The 14,312-nt window shown below is 33.3% G+C and overlaps 2 protein-coding genes across 2 annotated transcripts; one reads left to right on the plus strand and one right to left on the minus strand.

The window, feature by feature from the left end:
* Positions 1-1,237: 1,237 nt before the first annotated feature.
* On the plus strand, positions 1,238-4,732 carry LOC136064640 (protein DA1-related 5-like). The gene is made up of 2 exons (XM_065766612.1): positions 1,238-2,098; positions 4,413-4,732. The coding sequence occupies exons 1-2, from the start codon at positions 1,465-1,467 to the stop codon at positions 4,730-4,732; spliced, it is 954 nt and encodes a 317-aa protein (XP_065622684.1). The 5' UTR covers positions 1,238-1,464.
* Positions 4,733-9,313: 4,581 nt separating this feature from the next.
* Positions 9,314-12,453, minus strand: LOC112019899 (probable disease resistance protein At5g66900; the record flags this gene model as incomplete). The annotated part of the gene is given in 5 exon segments (XM_024052445.2): positions 9,314-10,206; positions 10,209-10,442; positions 10,544-10,755; positions 11,297-11,661; positions 12,031-12,453. Coding segments are annotated over 5 exon segments (1,836 nt in total), but the record flags the coding sequence as incomplete, so codon positions are not given.
* Between the last annotated feature and the right edge of the window lie 1,859 nt (positions 12,454-14,312).

Below are 14,312 nucleotides of genomic sequence, written 5' to 3' on the forward strand. Positions count from 1 at the left end.
AGAGATGTATCAAAGATAGTGTTGAGTTCTTCTCCATTGGGTTGAACGCCAAGCTGCCTAAAGCCAAATCTGTAGTTGCCGTGGGTTAGGAGAAACCTCCAGTGGGCTGGGCGAAACTTAATTCTGATGGGTTTGCCCTTGGTAATCCTGGACGTGCAGGCGAGGGCGGTGTGATCAGGGATTGTGATGGGCAATGGTTGAAAGGCTATGCTAGGCCCCTTGGTTGCACCAACAGCTATATGGCAGAGCTGTGGGCACTCAGAGATGGTCTTATTCTAGCAAAGGAAATGGGGCTGAACAACCTTATCATTAAGTTGGATGCATTAAGTGTTGTCTTGCTCATGAACAATAATACTACCAATTTGTTAATGGAACCACTTCTGACTGATTGTAGGAACCTGGTGAGAGAGATTTCCAACAAGTAGATAACCCACATCTATAGGAAGGCCAACCAATTCGCTAATGCGATGGCCAAGCTAGGTGCAAGTAGCTTAGCATCTTTTGTTGTCTTTTTGTACCCACCGACTGTGGTGGAAAGAATTTTAGCTTCTGACAAAGCTAATTTGCATTGCAACAGACTAATTAATTCCTAATTTTATGATATTTCCATGGTTGACCAAAAAATAAAAAAAATTGATTGCACATTGCCCAATTGAGCCCATGCTTCTCGGTTGTGGCTACTAGGCTTGGCACTCCTACCGTCAGCCACTAAATGGTGGCCACATGAGGTTCTAAAAGGATAAGTCTAGTGTATTTATATTGTTCTCTTAGTACCCGTTTGGAATGCACTTAAAAGCCATTTATTGCTAATTTTTCTTACTATTTTTCTAGTTTCACTTGAATTACCTATTTATTTTATTTAATTTTTTGCTTATTTTTTCTAATATTTCACCTATTTATTTTACTTAATTTTTACCTTTTATTTATAATACTTTAAGAAAAAAAAAAATCAACACAAAGCTAAATGAATTGTTCCCAAATGTAAACTTAAAAAAGACCATCCTTTCGTGGGACAAGCATCCACGTTTACCTTCTTATTTTATTTATTTTTTTAAGGAAAAAAAAAAAAGTGACAAATAATAATCGCTTACCATAGAGATTACTAAAATAAAAGGGGGGTGGGGGGAAAATGCTTACATGGTTAACAAGTGACAACCAATTAACTGCAGAAAATACCTTGCTTAGTTCTGACTACGAGTCTTCAAATTGTTCTCATTAGGAAACACGAGAAGCATTATAAATTATTCTTTATCTCAAATTGCTTTGCATCAAAGCTAAGAACAAATAGAAGAGGTTTGACATCTAAATGGGTGTCCAGCAGCTTCTCTCTACAGTTTTTTATCTGTTTGAATGCAAATCTAAATTCAACCAAGCAAAACTTGGTATTCCATTTTTTTGGGTGGGTAAAGTTGGGTATAGATATATCTAGTATTGTATTTGTTTCTTAATTGGGTTTCCAAAGATATGGCAGCAGCATCTGTTGCAGGGAATGTTGTGGGGGCAGCGTTTGGAGAGGTATTTGCTATTTTGCATGACACAGTTAAGAATGTTGTAGGCCAAGCCATTGTGTTCAAATCCAATCTTGAAGACTTAAAATCCACACTAGATGGTGTAGCACCATTGGTCCGAGAAATAAGAGAATTAAGCCTAGCTCTTAACCGCCCAGAAAAGGACACAAAGATCTTGATCGAACAAATGGACAAGGGCACGAAGCTGGTTCTCAAGTGTTCCAAAATCAAGCGCTGGAGTTGGAATTACTGTTTTAAAGCCTATTCTTATGCAGGCAAACTCAAGGAGTTGAACGGTGCCATTGAAAAGTTCTGTCGGGTTAATTTGATAGTACAGAACACAAGGACTGGGTTGGAGAGTTTGACCAAGCTGAACCTTGTTTTGGACGTGAGGAATAAATATGGAGTAGGATCACTGTCTTGTGCGGTGCCTAGACCCCGGGATTTTATTGTTGGGTTTGATTTGCATTTGAAGGAGTTGAAGACGATGCTGTTTAAGAAAGAGGTGTCGCTGCTTCTATTGGCTGCTCCTGCAGGTTGCGGAAAGACCACATTGGTGGGAATGCTTTGTAGGGATCCGGAGATTAAAGGTACTTCATCTCAATTAAAGCTTTTGGCAAGTACAATAATCTAGGGATACAGAGTTCTTTTTTTCCTGTTCTTTTAAGTGCTAACATGTCTTGTGATTGATTGGTACATAGCATTGCTCTTGTACAAGTTATTTATGGTGCTAGTATGTGGATATTTTGTAGGAAGGGTAGACGGATAGAAGCAAAAAAACTAAGGTTGTAAATGAACTGACCTATTTATGAATAATTTGAGCTCAGTTTGGGAAAAATTCTTGTTTATGTTAATTTGTTTAACAAACAAGCTAAGCTTAAGCCCAAATGTACGTTTGACTATTAAATAAGTCAAGCTCAAATCACCAACTCATTGATATGATATGATCCACCCATTGACTTGTATAAATTAACCCTAGGCTAATTATAGTCTAACCCAATGTTAATATGTGCTCTCCAACCTTGTATGATATGTTTGTTTATCCAAAAAAAAGAAAAAAAAGAAAAAAAAAAAGGTCAAGCTCAAGCACCAACTCATTGATATGATATGATCGACCCATTGACTTGTATAAATTAACCCTAGGCTAATTATAGACTAACCCAATGTTAATATGTGCTCTCCAAGTACATGAATCTACAATTAGTTTGGGCCACTTGGACCACAATATTTCTAACAAATGAATATTTGGTTCAAACAAAATAATGTGTTAATGAACAAACTTGTAACATAAGGCTTGATTTAATTTAATTGTATATAATATTTTATTTTTATATTTATACTTGATTTAATTGGATTGTATAAATTAGTAAATGGATTTATATGATATCAAATTATTATTTATAGTTTATTGATAATATAAATTGTCTAATCGTAGTAAAACTTCATAGCTTTGTGAAGGAATAAGAAATTTTAGTCATTGTTTTACTAAATATGGGAAAATAATAAGTTATCAAGTAGCTCATGAATAAGCTTGAACTTGTTTGATAAGAAAATGAACTAAACTTGAACATGTAATATTGTTTGGTGATAAGCTCAACCATGACTTGTGCTTGGAATAAAATTAAATGAACAAGTCTAAATTTTTAAATAATACATGATTCAGCTTGGTTTGTTTACAACTCTATCAAAAACAATATACATAAAAGACTTCATTATCGAATCCTAAAATATAGTATAGCTTGTCTCTTACGGTGAGATATGGTTAGCCACTACTATTTATTAGGTTATAGATTAACCCCAATTAAATTAACCAATGACCCAAATTGATTAATTAGTCCAAATTATATGCAGATCTAATTAAGGCACAATCAAATCACCAAACTAAGTTAAGTGCAGCAAAAAATAAGTTTGACATGGTGATTTGATCATGATGCGGAAAACCCTTGTAAGCAAAACCCCATCGAGTGAATTTCAGGTCACTAATCCCAAAGAATCCACTAACAAAAATAAAGATTACAAGTATAAGAAATCTTACCCTATCCTAAAGTACCTACCAACAGTTAAACCTACTAATCTATAAAGAAGCTTAGTTCCAATCCCCTAATTGGACTACTTATACTCACAAACTTTTCCTTTGCAAAAATTTCCTATTTGTGACTAATAGCATAGCAACCCTTTTAATTATTATAGTTTTGCAAATTCTTAAGTTCATGCTTTGATGAACCGGTAGCAGCTTGGTAAAAAACCCTAGGCGAACAAACGTCGAGCAACTCTTGTTATACGTGCATCTCTTTAGAACCCTAAAGCATGAATCCCTAGAAAGGCCAAGTCATCAAAGGCTGAAAACGAAATTTACTGTCCACTGTTTTTGAAACTCGATTAATAGAAAGGTGTTGAGCCAGATATCAAGACTTGCAGTTTCAACTTTTCTTAAATAGTTTCTTGAGTAGTTTTGTATCTTGAATAATACCACTTGTTAACCACTAATTATACTTCTTGAACGCATTAAAAACTAAAACTCAAATACATATATACTGCATTTTGATATCGGATTTGTCAATACATAAATATATAACTCTCACGTTATATTTTTTTTTCATTCTTCTGTTTTAATCCTTACAATATATACTGAGTAGTGACAAAGAAAATGTTAAAAAAAAGAAAGAAAGAAAAAGCAATTCTCTTCATAATTGATATGGTTTTCTGGAAAATTTCTTTTGCTCACTTCTTACCCTTCGTTGGGATTAGGAATTTTATCCATTTGACTTGGCCATTAAATCAATAGGTCTATAATGTTATTAGACATGCCTTGTTTCTTTGCAAAATAATAATAATAATAAATAATGTTATTAGACATGAATTGTGGCTTAGTGGCAGCTTTCTAACTACCTTGTGTTTGGAAAGGCAAATTTGTGGACAATATATTTTTTGTCAACGTTTCAAAAAATCCCAACCTGAAGGTCATTGTACAAAAACTATTTAGCCATAAGAGTGATGAGCGGCTTGAGTTTCTAAGTGATGAAGATGCAATCAACCAGCTGGAACACTTGTTCAATCAAATTGGACCAACTCCTATATTGTTGATCTTGGATGATGTCTGGCCTGGATCAGAATCCCTTATTGAGAAGTTCAAATTTGATATTCCTGATTACAAGATTATGGTGACTTCAAGAACTGCATTTCCAAGATTTAACTCTAAGTATAACTTAGAGCCATTTCATTGACACAATCCGATGAGATCAGTTCTTATATATTTCTCTCAAGTTTGATTACAAGTTTAATTCTTGATTGCTACAGTATTTTTCTCTTGATTTCTCGATTCTTTTCTCTCAGGGTATCTCTTCCATTTTATACTATTTTCCCCTTTCATCTCCACCCTCCATGTGCAGATTAGATTGTTGGTGTTGATCCTTATCCCATCAGCACCTTCTTGAAATCTTTGGATAGTAGCTGTAAGGCTGAAAACTACTGTTCAAATATCACTTCCTTATTAATACGGCCAGAGAGTTAATTGCAAAGCATTCAATGCGGTGTGGTAGCAGCTTTCTTTTAAATATTTCATAGCTTTTCCTCGTCTTGTTCCTTCCTGATACTTATCCTCGTCTATGAAATGATCCGGAACGTTGCTCTTGATGGCAGACCACACCTTCTGACATCGGCTTTGTGCAGCCGAGGTAGCATTCCTCCTCGGACAGCCCTCATAGGCAATCATGATCAAACCTCACCTCTTTACCTACTGACACGGATGCTTATGACAGCGTCTACCCATCCTCGGACTACTTACTTTTTTCAAATTGGGCCTCTGGCCCAATACATATGTAGATATATTTTCTTGGGCCTTTCACCCCTACAGTACTATACCCAAGTTTTAATTAACCCTACCAAAATATAGTAAAGCCAAAGTACACTATTGCTTTCATAACTTGTTTGTAATTTCTAATGTTTCAAACGAATGACTGTAGTCCCTAAATAAAGAGCAAGATTTATGTACAATATTCAGGTACTATTCCTTAGATTTCCCTTTAAAATTCTGCCATGTGGATTTTTTCTCATGGGATGCAAGTGTATTTTTAGTTAAGTAGTCACATGGCTGAATCATAAAAAAGAAACTTAAGAAATAGCACCTAAAATATTATACTTAAGTTTTGTCCCTAAATAAAATTAAAAAAGAAAAAAGAAAAAAAAGAGCTCTATTGTTCTTTTCATCTAATTCCAAATCTTTTGTGTAGCTAATGGATATGAGAGATCACGCCTCCGACCCATTTTTATAAATGTTGGGCCAAACCTATATGAATGGGTAGAGTTATGTTGTTGCCTCTCAAAATTGAGGTTCGACTAGTTATATTTTCCCCTTTAGATTAAGGGTTTAATAATGGAGTCGCCACTTATTTAATTATTAGAATAAATAAGAAAACCAAAATTGAAAAATTCCTTATTTTATTAATTTGAAATTGAATTTACATTGATCATAGGAAATTACATGGCTTTGGTCCTAGATACAATCTAAGATAAAGTACATGGCTTTGTTCCTTGTTACAATCTAGAAATCGAAAATTACATGGATAAACATCTGATCTATTAAACATTGATCTAAACTCGGAGGCTATGTTACAAAGTGGGAAGGTGTTAGGCACCCACCTTGCTGGTGAAACCAATCTTCTAGACTATGGTGACCAACATTCATATCACATCATCCAATATATTATCAATCAATTTGCATGTTGAATTTAAAGTGTTGTGGATGTGATAAACCCTAAGAACATGTGATGAACGACCAAGAACATGTGAAGAATATATAAGAACAATTAAGACATTCAAACATATTCAAAGGAATTTAAATGATTATTATCATGCTTCAATCTTAAACTCTCATCATGGCAAAAAAAAAAAAAAAAAAAAAGGGAAAGATATTATACTTTCATGCAAGATCTATATGATAGAGGAAGAGACTCTTGAAGGAGATCCTAAGGGTGGAGGAAAAGAGAGTTAAGAGAGAAAGAGTGAGTCTCACTAATACCTTGAGTCTCAAGAAGACCAAGATATGACAAGATTACTCAACTTCTTAGAACTTAAGAGAGGAGAAGAGAGAGAGTTTTTGTGTCTTGAAATGAAGGAGAGGGAGGATTTATGTAGTAATGGTAGATGAAATATGAATGGAACGTCATTTAATGAGGGTTGACAAATAATCATGAATTTAGACCTCATTTTAGTTTTGGAAAAAAATCTGGTGCATTAAATGGAGAGATTGGTGGGAGTGAGAAGCAAGCCAAAATTCAGTTTTCCCGTAATTGCTAAAAGCATATAGAGCAAATTTCAAAAAATCATATTTGACTTAATTATGATCGGAATTGTCTCGTTCTTGTACTCAAATTATAGCCTTGGATGTCTAGCTTCTGGGAAAATTAACCTCATTCACAAATTCAAATTATTCTGAGAGATATTGATAAAATGGTAACCAGAGATCATTTGTTAGAAAATGGTTTCAACACAATTAACATTAATAGATCCCAAATTAACTCCCAATTGACATTAAATGGCTCCAATCACTTCCATTTCAAACTTAATTGGTTCCAAATTTACTCTAATTAAAAGATAATTGCACAAATTGCTCATTGAATAATTAATGTTTAATTATCTAATTAATTAGGTGTATGCAACCTCGCCATAAAATGTAGTCCTAACCAATCAAATTATGACACATTATCAATCTCAAATTGATTATACTTATAACCAATTGAAATCAATTGCTCATAATCACATACAATTGGACTCAATTTGTGATAATGCATCTCAGCTATTAAAACTTGATTTGATAATAACTTTCAATTTGCTGGTCCGATTAGGGCTTATAACCAGTCGATTTGATTGTTACAACATCAAGATCATTTGGTGAAATGAGAGTAAGGATCTAATGACCAGAATTAAGATGCATATTCCCAAGAGGAAATTACCTTTTTACCCTCCATATGAGGTTAAATGTGAGTTGCAAAATGGGGTGTCAACAATGGAGCACTAAGATAACCTATTTTTAATTACATGACATCTATTTTTTGTTAAAAAAAAAAATACACGATGTCTTTACCCAACCCAAACTTGTATTACCTCATTAACTTTCTATAATCGCATTTTTCATAGTTCCTCATGAATTTAAGAAAAGAGTTAAATTATTCAAATTTTCTTTAACGGTATGTTTGGATGGAGGGAGATGAGAGGGGAGGGAGGGGAAAGTAATTAATGAACCCAGTTTAGTTGTCTTTTAAAGGAAGAGGGGAGGGGTTCTAATGTTAGGGTGGCAGATTAAGAACCTTCCCATTTTGTATTTCCCAAAAAAAAAAAAAGCATTCCTCTCCTCTATGGATTTGAAAAATCAAATCAAATGGACTAATAATAATATTCTTAGTTTTATATATGATGTTGCTCTAGTCGATGGATTGTGAATTGGTGATGGTACTGACCACTCAGATATGTAGAGATGCAAATTCTAAAGGATTCTATCAAAAGGATTTTTAATTGATTAATTACTTAAAAAAAAAAAAAATTAAGGCCACGTCGTAATTGATGTGACATCCTAAGTGGTATTAATATTGACCCTAAAAAGTATTGGAGGGATTTAACCAATTAATCTAAGGTAAACAAATTCACTAACTAATTAGAGGTATTACAATAATCGAATAACTCTATTCTTGGTAAAACTTACTAGTGTTACCAAATGCAGCTTCGAGTCTATGGACTTCATCAATTATGGAGATGTTGCAACATGAACCTCTAGTCTACAACTCCAAGTATCCACTTGAAGATTTAGATCCAGCTCTTTTGATGATTGGTATTCTAGCAACTTCAACATCATCGATTCAAATTGTGTTTTGCTTGATCACTTGTAGATGCTTTTGAATGCAAGAGGCACATAACCTTTAGATATATGTGTGTGTGTGTGTGTGTGTGTGTGTGTGTGTGTGAGAGAGAGAGAGAGAGAAAGAGAGAGAGAGAGTAGCTCCAAAAGTCTTTTGGAAGTGTATTAGGGTTTGCTTAGATACCTTGGACTTGTTTATGCAAAATCAAAATCACTTAATGTCCTAATGGGCTGAATTTACGTTTCAGTAATCCCAAGTTTCGATTTGTCGAGATACAACTTGGTCTGTAGAGTATAGGCCTTCTCGATTAGGTGAACAAGTGTCGAGCATTGTCGAGTAGCACAATTTTACACAATAAAAGAGCACCTAGGTAGCAATATTGACAACACTTAAACACTCAAAAAGCAAGACACTTTTGTTCACTATTTGCCAACACGAATCTATAAACCAAATAGAATGTATATAAATTAAATATACTCACTTTGTATCATTAAAAATAATATATATATATACACACACACTATGAAATGGACTATTTATTATCAATACATTACAAAAAAAAATCTATTATTTTATAAATTTATTTACACAGTCCAATCTCAACTCTATGTAAGTGTATTATCAATTTGCCAAAAAAGGAAAACAAAAGAAATGAGCTAAAACAAGACACTTTCATTCACTGTTTGCCAACATGAATCTATAAACCTAATAGAATGTATATAAATTAAATATACCCACTTTGTATCATTAAAAATAATATATATGTATATAAAGACACACTATGAAATGGACTATTTATTATCAAGACATTACAAAAAAAAAAATCTATTATTTTATAAATTTATTTACACAGTCCAATCTCAACTCTATGTAAGTGTATTATCAATTTGCCAAAAAAGGAAAAAAAAAAAAAAAGAAAGAAATGAGCTAACAAAGTTGTATGCGCAAGAGGAGAATGAAAAGCAATCATTGAATAGATTTTACAAGTTCTTTTTCCATATCACCATACATAATGAAAACAATCACATTCACATCCTTTAGCATTAAACTTCCCAATACTTCTTAGGGATAAATCATCATATCTGCAATTGCAACTCTGCAAAAAATATTCCTTTGTCTAGTGTACTAAGCCACTTATTTCGTGATATTTACTGAAGAAAAATGAAAAAGGAACAAAGAATAGAAGAGAACAATCTAAGATAATAAAATCTACAAAATTTTCCAAGAAGAAACAATTATCAGAATTCATGAATTGTGAAGCCAATTCAAGTTGATATCTTCCTTAACTACCATTACTTTTAGATTGGAGAGGAATTCCTTGATAGGCTCCCATAACTTCGCCCTCTCTTCGTCACATACTACAAGCTTCAATTGCTTGAGTTCCATTGTTGATAGTGGTAACTGATTATGCAATCTCAAGCACCCTATCATGTGTAGCTCTTTTAAATTATGCAAATCACCAATGTGTTTTGGCAACTTGATAATGCCTAGGCAATCAGACATGTCAAGAAGGCATAACTTATGAAGACTTCTAATTGACTCTGGCAACTCTGATAACTCAGTACAGGATCTAAGCCTCAGTACTTCTAAATTCACCAATTCTCCAATTCCTTCAGGCAATGCAGACAGCTTATGACAATTGCTGATGCTGAGTTTTCTTAGGTGGAGAACCTCACACAACCATGCAGGCAATTCTAACAGATCATTGCAATAGTCAATGTCTATCTCCATGAGATTTGGCAATGAATCTGAAACTTGTATAGTAGAATTCCCAAAAGCTTGACCAATATTACACATAAATAAGGATATTTTTTTCAAACTCCTCAACGGTACAGGGTGTTGCAAAAGGAAGGAACTGAAATCTTTTCTAATCTAATTCTCTTTAGATTGGGGAGGGACTTGAGTAATTGGAAATTATTTAATTCAGCATGAAAGAAACCATAGTTAGTGACAATTATAACCTTGAGTCTAACCATTTTCTCCACAAAGTCAGGTAAGGTGTAACTCCTTGTTTGAAAATTCAGAACTAAAGCCTCAACATCGGGTGCTTGAATGTTGCACCAACTCAACGAAAATAATTCATCTGCAAAACATGTTATGGTGTGACATGATACTCATTTGTAGGTTATACAGCAAGTGAGCATGTGTGTGTGTGTGTCTTTGTTAGGGAGAAAATGAACCAACCAGTTGATATAGATAATAAGCGTGCATTTATGAGTTGTTGCTTTTGTTCCATCCACCACTCTGGCAGATTGTTTCCACTTATGTCCACAATCAGTCTTTTCCTTTCTATTATTGAATCCCGGCTGCTCAAATGGATAGCTAGGTCTCTAAGAAGATTATGTTGTTTGACAAAGTCTTCATTGTAATAGTTGTCAACCTCACTTGCATTTTTCCTGGTTAATGGCCAAAAGTATAAGCTTAGAAGAGATTCAAATTCTTCAATCCACACATAAGAAAAATATAATATATGACAATCGAACAAAGTTAAGGATATGATAACAAAGTCAAGGGAAATTGACACAATCAGTTTGTATCTAGCATAAATGAAATAAAATGGATATAAGACAAGCAGCAAAAATAATAGACTACTAAAAGTTAAAATCCCCTCTTTTCTTAGGCAGAGTAGCTGTAACCCCTTATTGCTTCGGGTTTCATATAAGTCCTTCTTTCTAGCTCTATGTAGTAATCACCTTTAACATTATTGGTACTAAAAATCCGACACTGGTCCTCAACATGTCAAAGAAGTAAAATTCTATATTATCAATAGTGATTAGAAGTTAATGTATTATCGTAAGACATAATGAAATATATCTGGCCATGGGTCATATATATAGTTATATCATATTACAACTAACAACTAGCAACTAGCAGTGAGTAAATAAAGAAATTATTCTAACAAGAAAATCACACTTCAGAAATTAAAAGCCAACACACCTTGTCATTACACGACTAACCAAATTTCGAGTTGTGAGTTCATGCAAATTGGCAATAGCATGGACATCATTCTTGTTTGGTTCATATAATTCTGTCCACATATCAATGAGGGCAGTAGCAGGGATCGTTAGGTCTTCGGAAAATGAAGCTAGATCCATGAAATACTCTTTGATGATGACCTTGTCAGTAGAAAATTCTAGGCTTTTTTGGAGACAAGCAAGCAGCACCTCAGTATCAGAGTCAAAAATAGAATGATCATCAGACCATTTCATTACTGTACTGTGCCAAAACTCAGCAGGCCGCCCACGGAATAAACCACCAATCACTTCAAGAGCTATTGGGAACCCCCCACAGCTTCTTACTATCTGCAATTCAAGGAATCAGATAAAATCAGCTATTTTCTGTAGGTTACAAGGGTAATATTGTCCAAGAATTTTGCCTAAACCACACTTTGTTCAGAAATATGAAATCGTGGTTTGTATGACAATTGCTTTTATGTCCCTTATCTCCACTCATGTTGTGATGTTGTGGGTATGAAAACATGATTATGTGCACGTATGAAAACATGAATTAAGCAGGTATATAAGCTATTATGTACCCATCAAAAAAAAAAAAAAAAAACATATAGATTGAATTTGGTCAATCATATGCTCAATCGTATGCATACCTTATGAGCGACTAAAGTAATTTGAACTCATTTCATATATATATATATATATATGTCGACAAAATACCTTTTCAATATATTCGTCTGGAATGTAAGAGCTTTCATCTTGCAAGTATGCTGAGTGGTGACGAAAAAGACTCATTGCATCTTCATGATCTAATGGCTCTAAGTTATACTTAGAGTTAAATCTTGGAAATGCAGTTCTTGAAGTCACCATAATCTTGTAATCAGGAATATCAAATTTGAACTTCTCAATAAGGGATTCTGATCCAGGCCAGACATCATCCAAGATCAACAATATAGGAGTTGGTCCAATTTGATTGAACAAGTGTTCCAGCTGGTTGATTGCATCTTCATCACTTAGAAACTCAAGCCGCTCATCACTCTTATGGCTAAATAGTTTTTGTACAATGACCTTCAGGTTGGGATTTTTTGAAACGTTGACAAAAAATATATTGTCCACAAATTTGCCTTTCCAAACACAAGGTAGTTAGAAAGCTGCCACTAAGCCACAATTCATGTCTAATAACATTATTTATTATTATTATTATTTTGCAAAGAAACAAGGCATGTCTAATAACATTATAGACCTATTGATTTAATGGCCAAGTCAAATGGATAAAATTCCTAATCCCAACGAAGGGTAAGAAGTGAGCAAAAGAAATTTTCCAGAAAACCATATCAATTATGAAGAGAATTGCTTTTTCTTTCTTTCTTTTTTTTAACATTTTCTTTGTCACTACTCAGTATATATTGTAAGGATTAAAACAGAAGAATGAAAAAAAAATATAACGTGAGAGTTATATATTTATGTATTGACAAATCCGATATCAAAATGCAGTATATATGTATTTGAGTTTTAGTTTTTAATGCGTTCAAGAAGTATAATTAGTGGTTAACAAGTGGTATTATTCAAGATACAAAACTACTCAAGAAACTATTTAAGAAAAGTTGAAACTGCAAGTCTTGATATCTGGCTCAACACCTTTCTATTAATCGAGTTTCAAAAACAGTGGACAGTAAATTTCGTTTTCAGCCTTTGATGACTTGGCCTTTCTAGGGATTCATGCTTTAGGGTTCTAAAGAGATGCACGTATAACAAGAGTTGCTCGACGTTTGTTCGCCTAGGGTTTTTTACCAAGCTGCTACCGGTTCATCAAAGCATGAACTTAAGAATTTGCAAAACTATAATAATTAAAAGGGTTGCTATGCTATTAGTCACAAATAGGAAATTTTTGCAAAGGAAAAGTTTGTGAGTATAAGTAGTCCAATTAGGGGATTGGAACTAAGCTTCTTTATAGATTAGTAGGTTTAACTGTTGGTAGGTACTTTAGGATAGGGTAAGATTTCTTATACTTGTAATCTTTATTTTTGTTAGTGGATTCTTTGGGATTAGTGACCTGAAATTCACTCGATGAGGTTTTGCTTACAAGGGTTTTCCGCATCATGATCAAATCACCATGTCAAACTTATTTTTTGCTGCACTTAACTTAGTTTGGTGATTTGATTGTGCCTTAATTAGATCTGCATATAATTTGGACTAATTAATCAATTTGGGTCATTGGTTAATTTAATTGGGGTTAATCTATAACCTAATAAATAGTAGTGGCTAACCATATCTCACCGTAAGAGACAAGCTATACTATATTTTAGGATTCGATAATGAAGTCTTTTATGTATATTGTTTTTGATAGAGTTGTAAACAAACCAAGCTGAATCATGTATTATTTAAAAATTTAGACTTGTTCATTTAATTTTATTCCAAGCACAAGTCATGGTTGAGCTTATCACCAAACAATATTACATGTTCAAGTTTAGTTCATTTTCTTATCAAACAAGTTCAAGCTTATTCATGAGCTACTTGATAACTTATTATTTTCCCATATTTAGTAAAACAATGACTAAAATTTCTTATTCCTTCACAAAGCTATGAAGTTTTACTACGATTAGACAATTTATATTATCAATAAACTATAAATAATAATTTGATATCATATAAATCCATTTACTAATTTATACAATCCAATTAAATCAAGTATAAATATAAAAATAAAATATTATATACAATTAAATTAAATCAAGCCTTATGTTACAAGTTTGTTCATGAACACATTATTTTGTTTGAACCAAATATTCATTTGTTAGAAATATTGTGGTCCAAGTGGCCCAAACTAATTGTAGATTCATGTACTTGGAGAGCACATATTAACATTGGGTTAGTCTATAATTAGCCTAGGGTTAATTTATACAAGTCAATGGGTCGATCATATCATATCAATGAGTTGGTGCTTGAGCTTGACCTTTTTTTTTTTTTTTTTTTTTTTGGATAAACAAACATATCATACAAGG

This window comes from Quercus suber, unplaced genomic scaffold (assembly GCF_002906115.3).
Source record: "Quercus suber isolate HL8 unplaced genomic scaffold, Cork oak 2.0 scaffold_725, whole genome shotgun sequence".
NCBI classification, from domain to species: Eukaryota; Viridiplantae; Streptophyta; class Magnoliopsida; order Fagales; family Fagaceae; genus Quercus; species Quercus suber.

What these genes read in the sequence shown, in the direction of transcription:
- LOC136064640 (XM_065766612.1), top strand. Translation starts at nt 1,465, where the DNA reads ATGGCAGCAGCATCTGTTGCAGGGAATGTTGTGGGGGCAGCGTTTGGA. An exon ending in TAGGGATCCGGAGATTAAAG is followed by an intron (nt 2,099 to 4,412) that starts GTACTTCATCTC and finishes GTGTTTGGAAAG; the next exon opens with GCAAATTTGTGGACAATATA.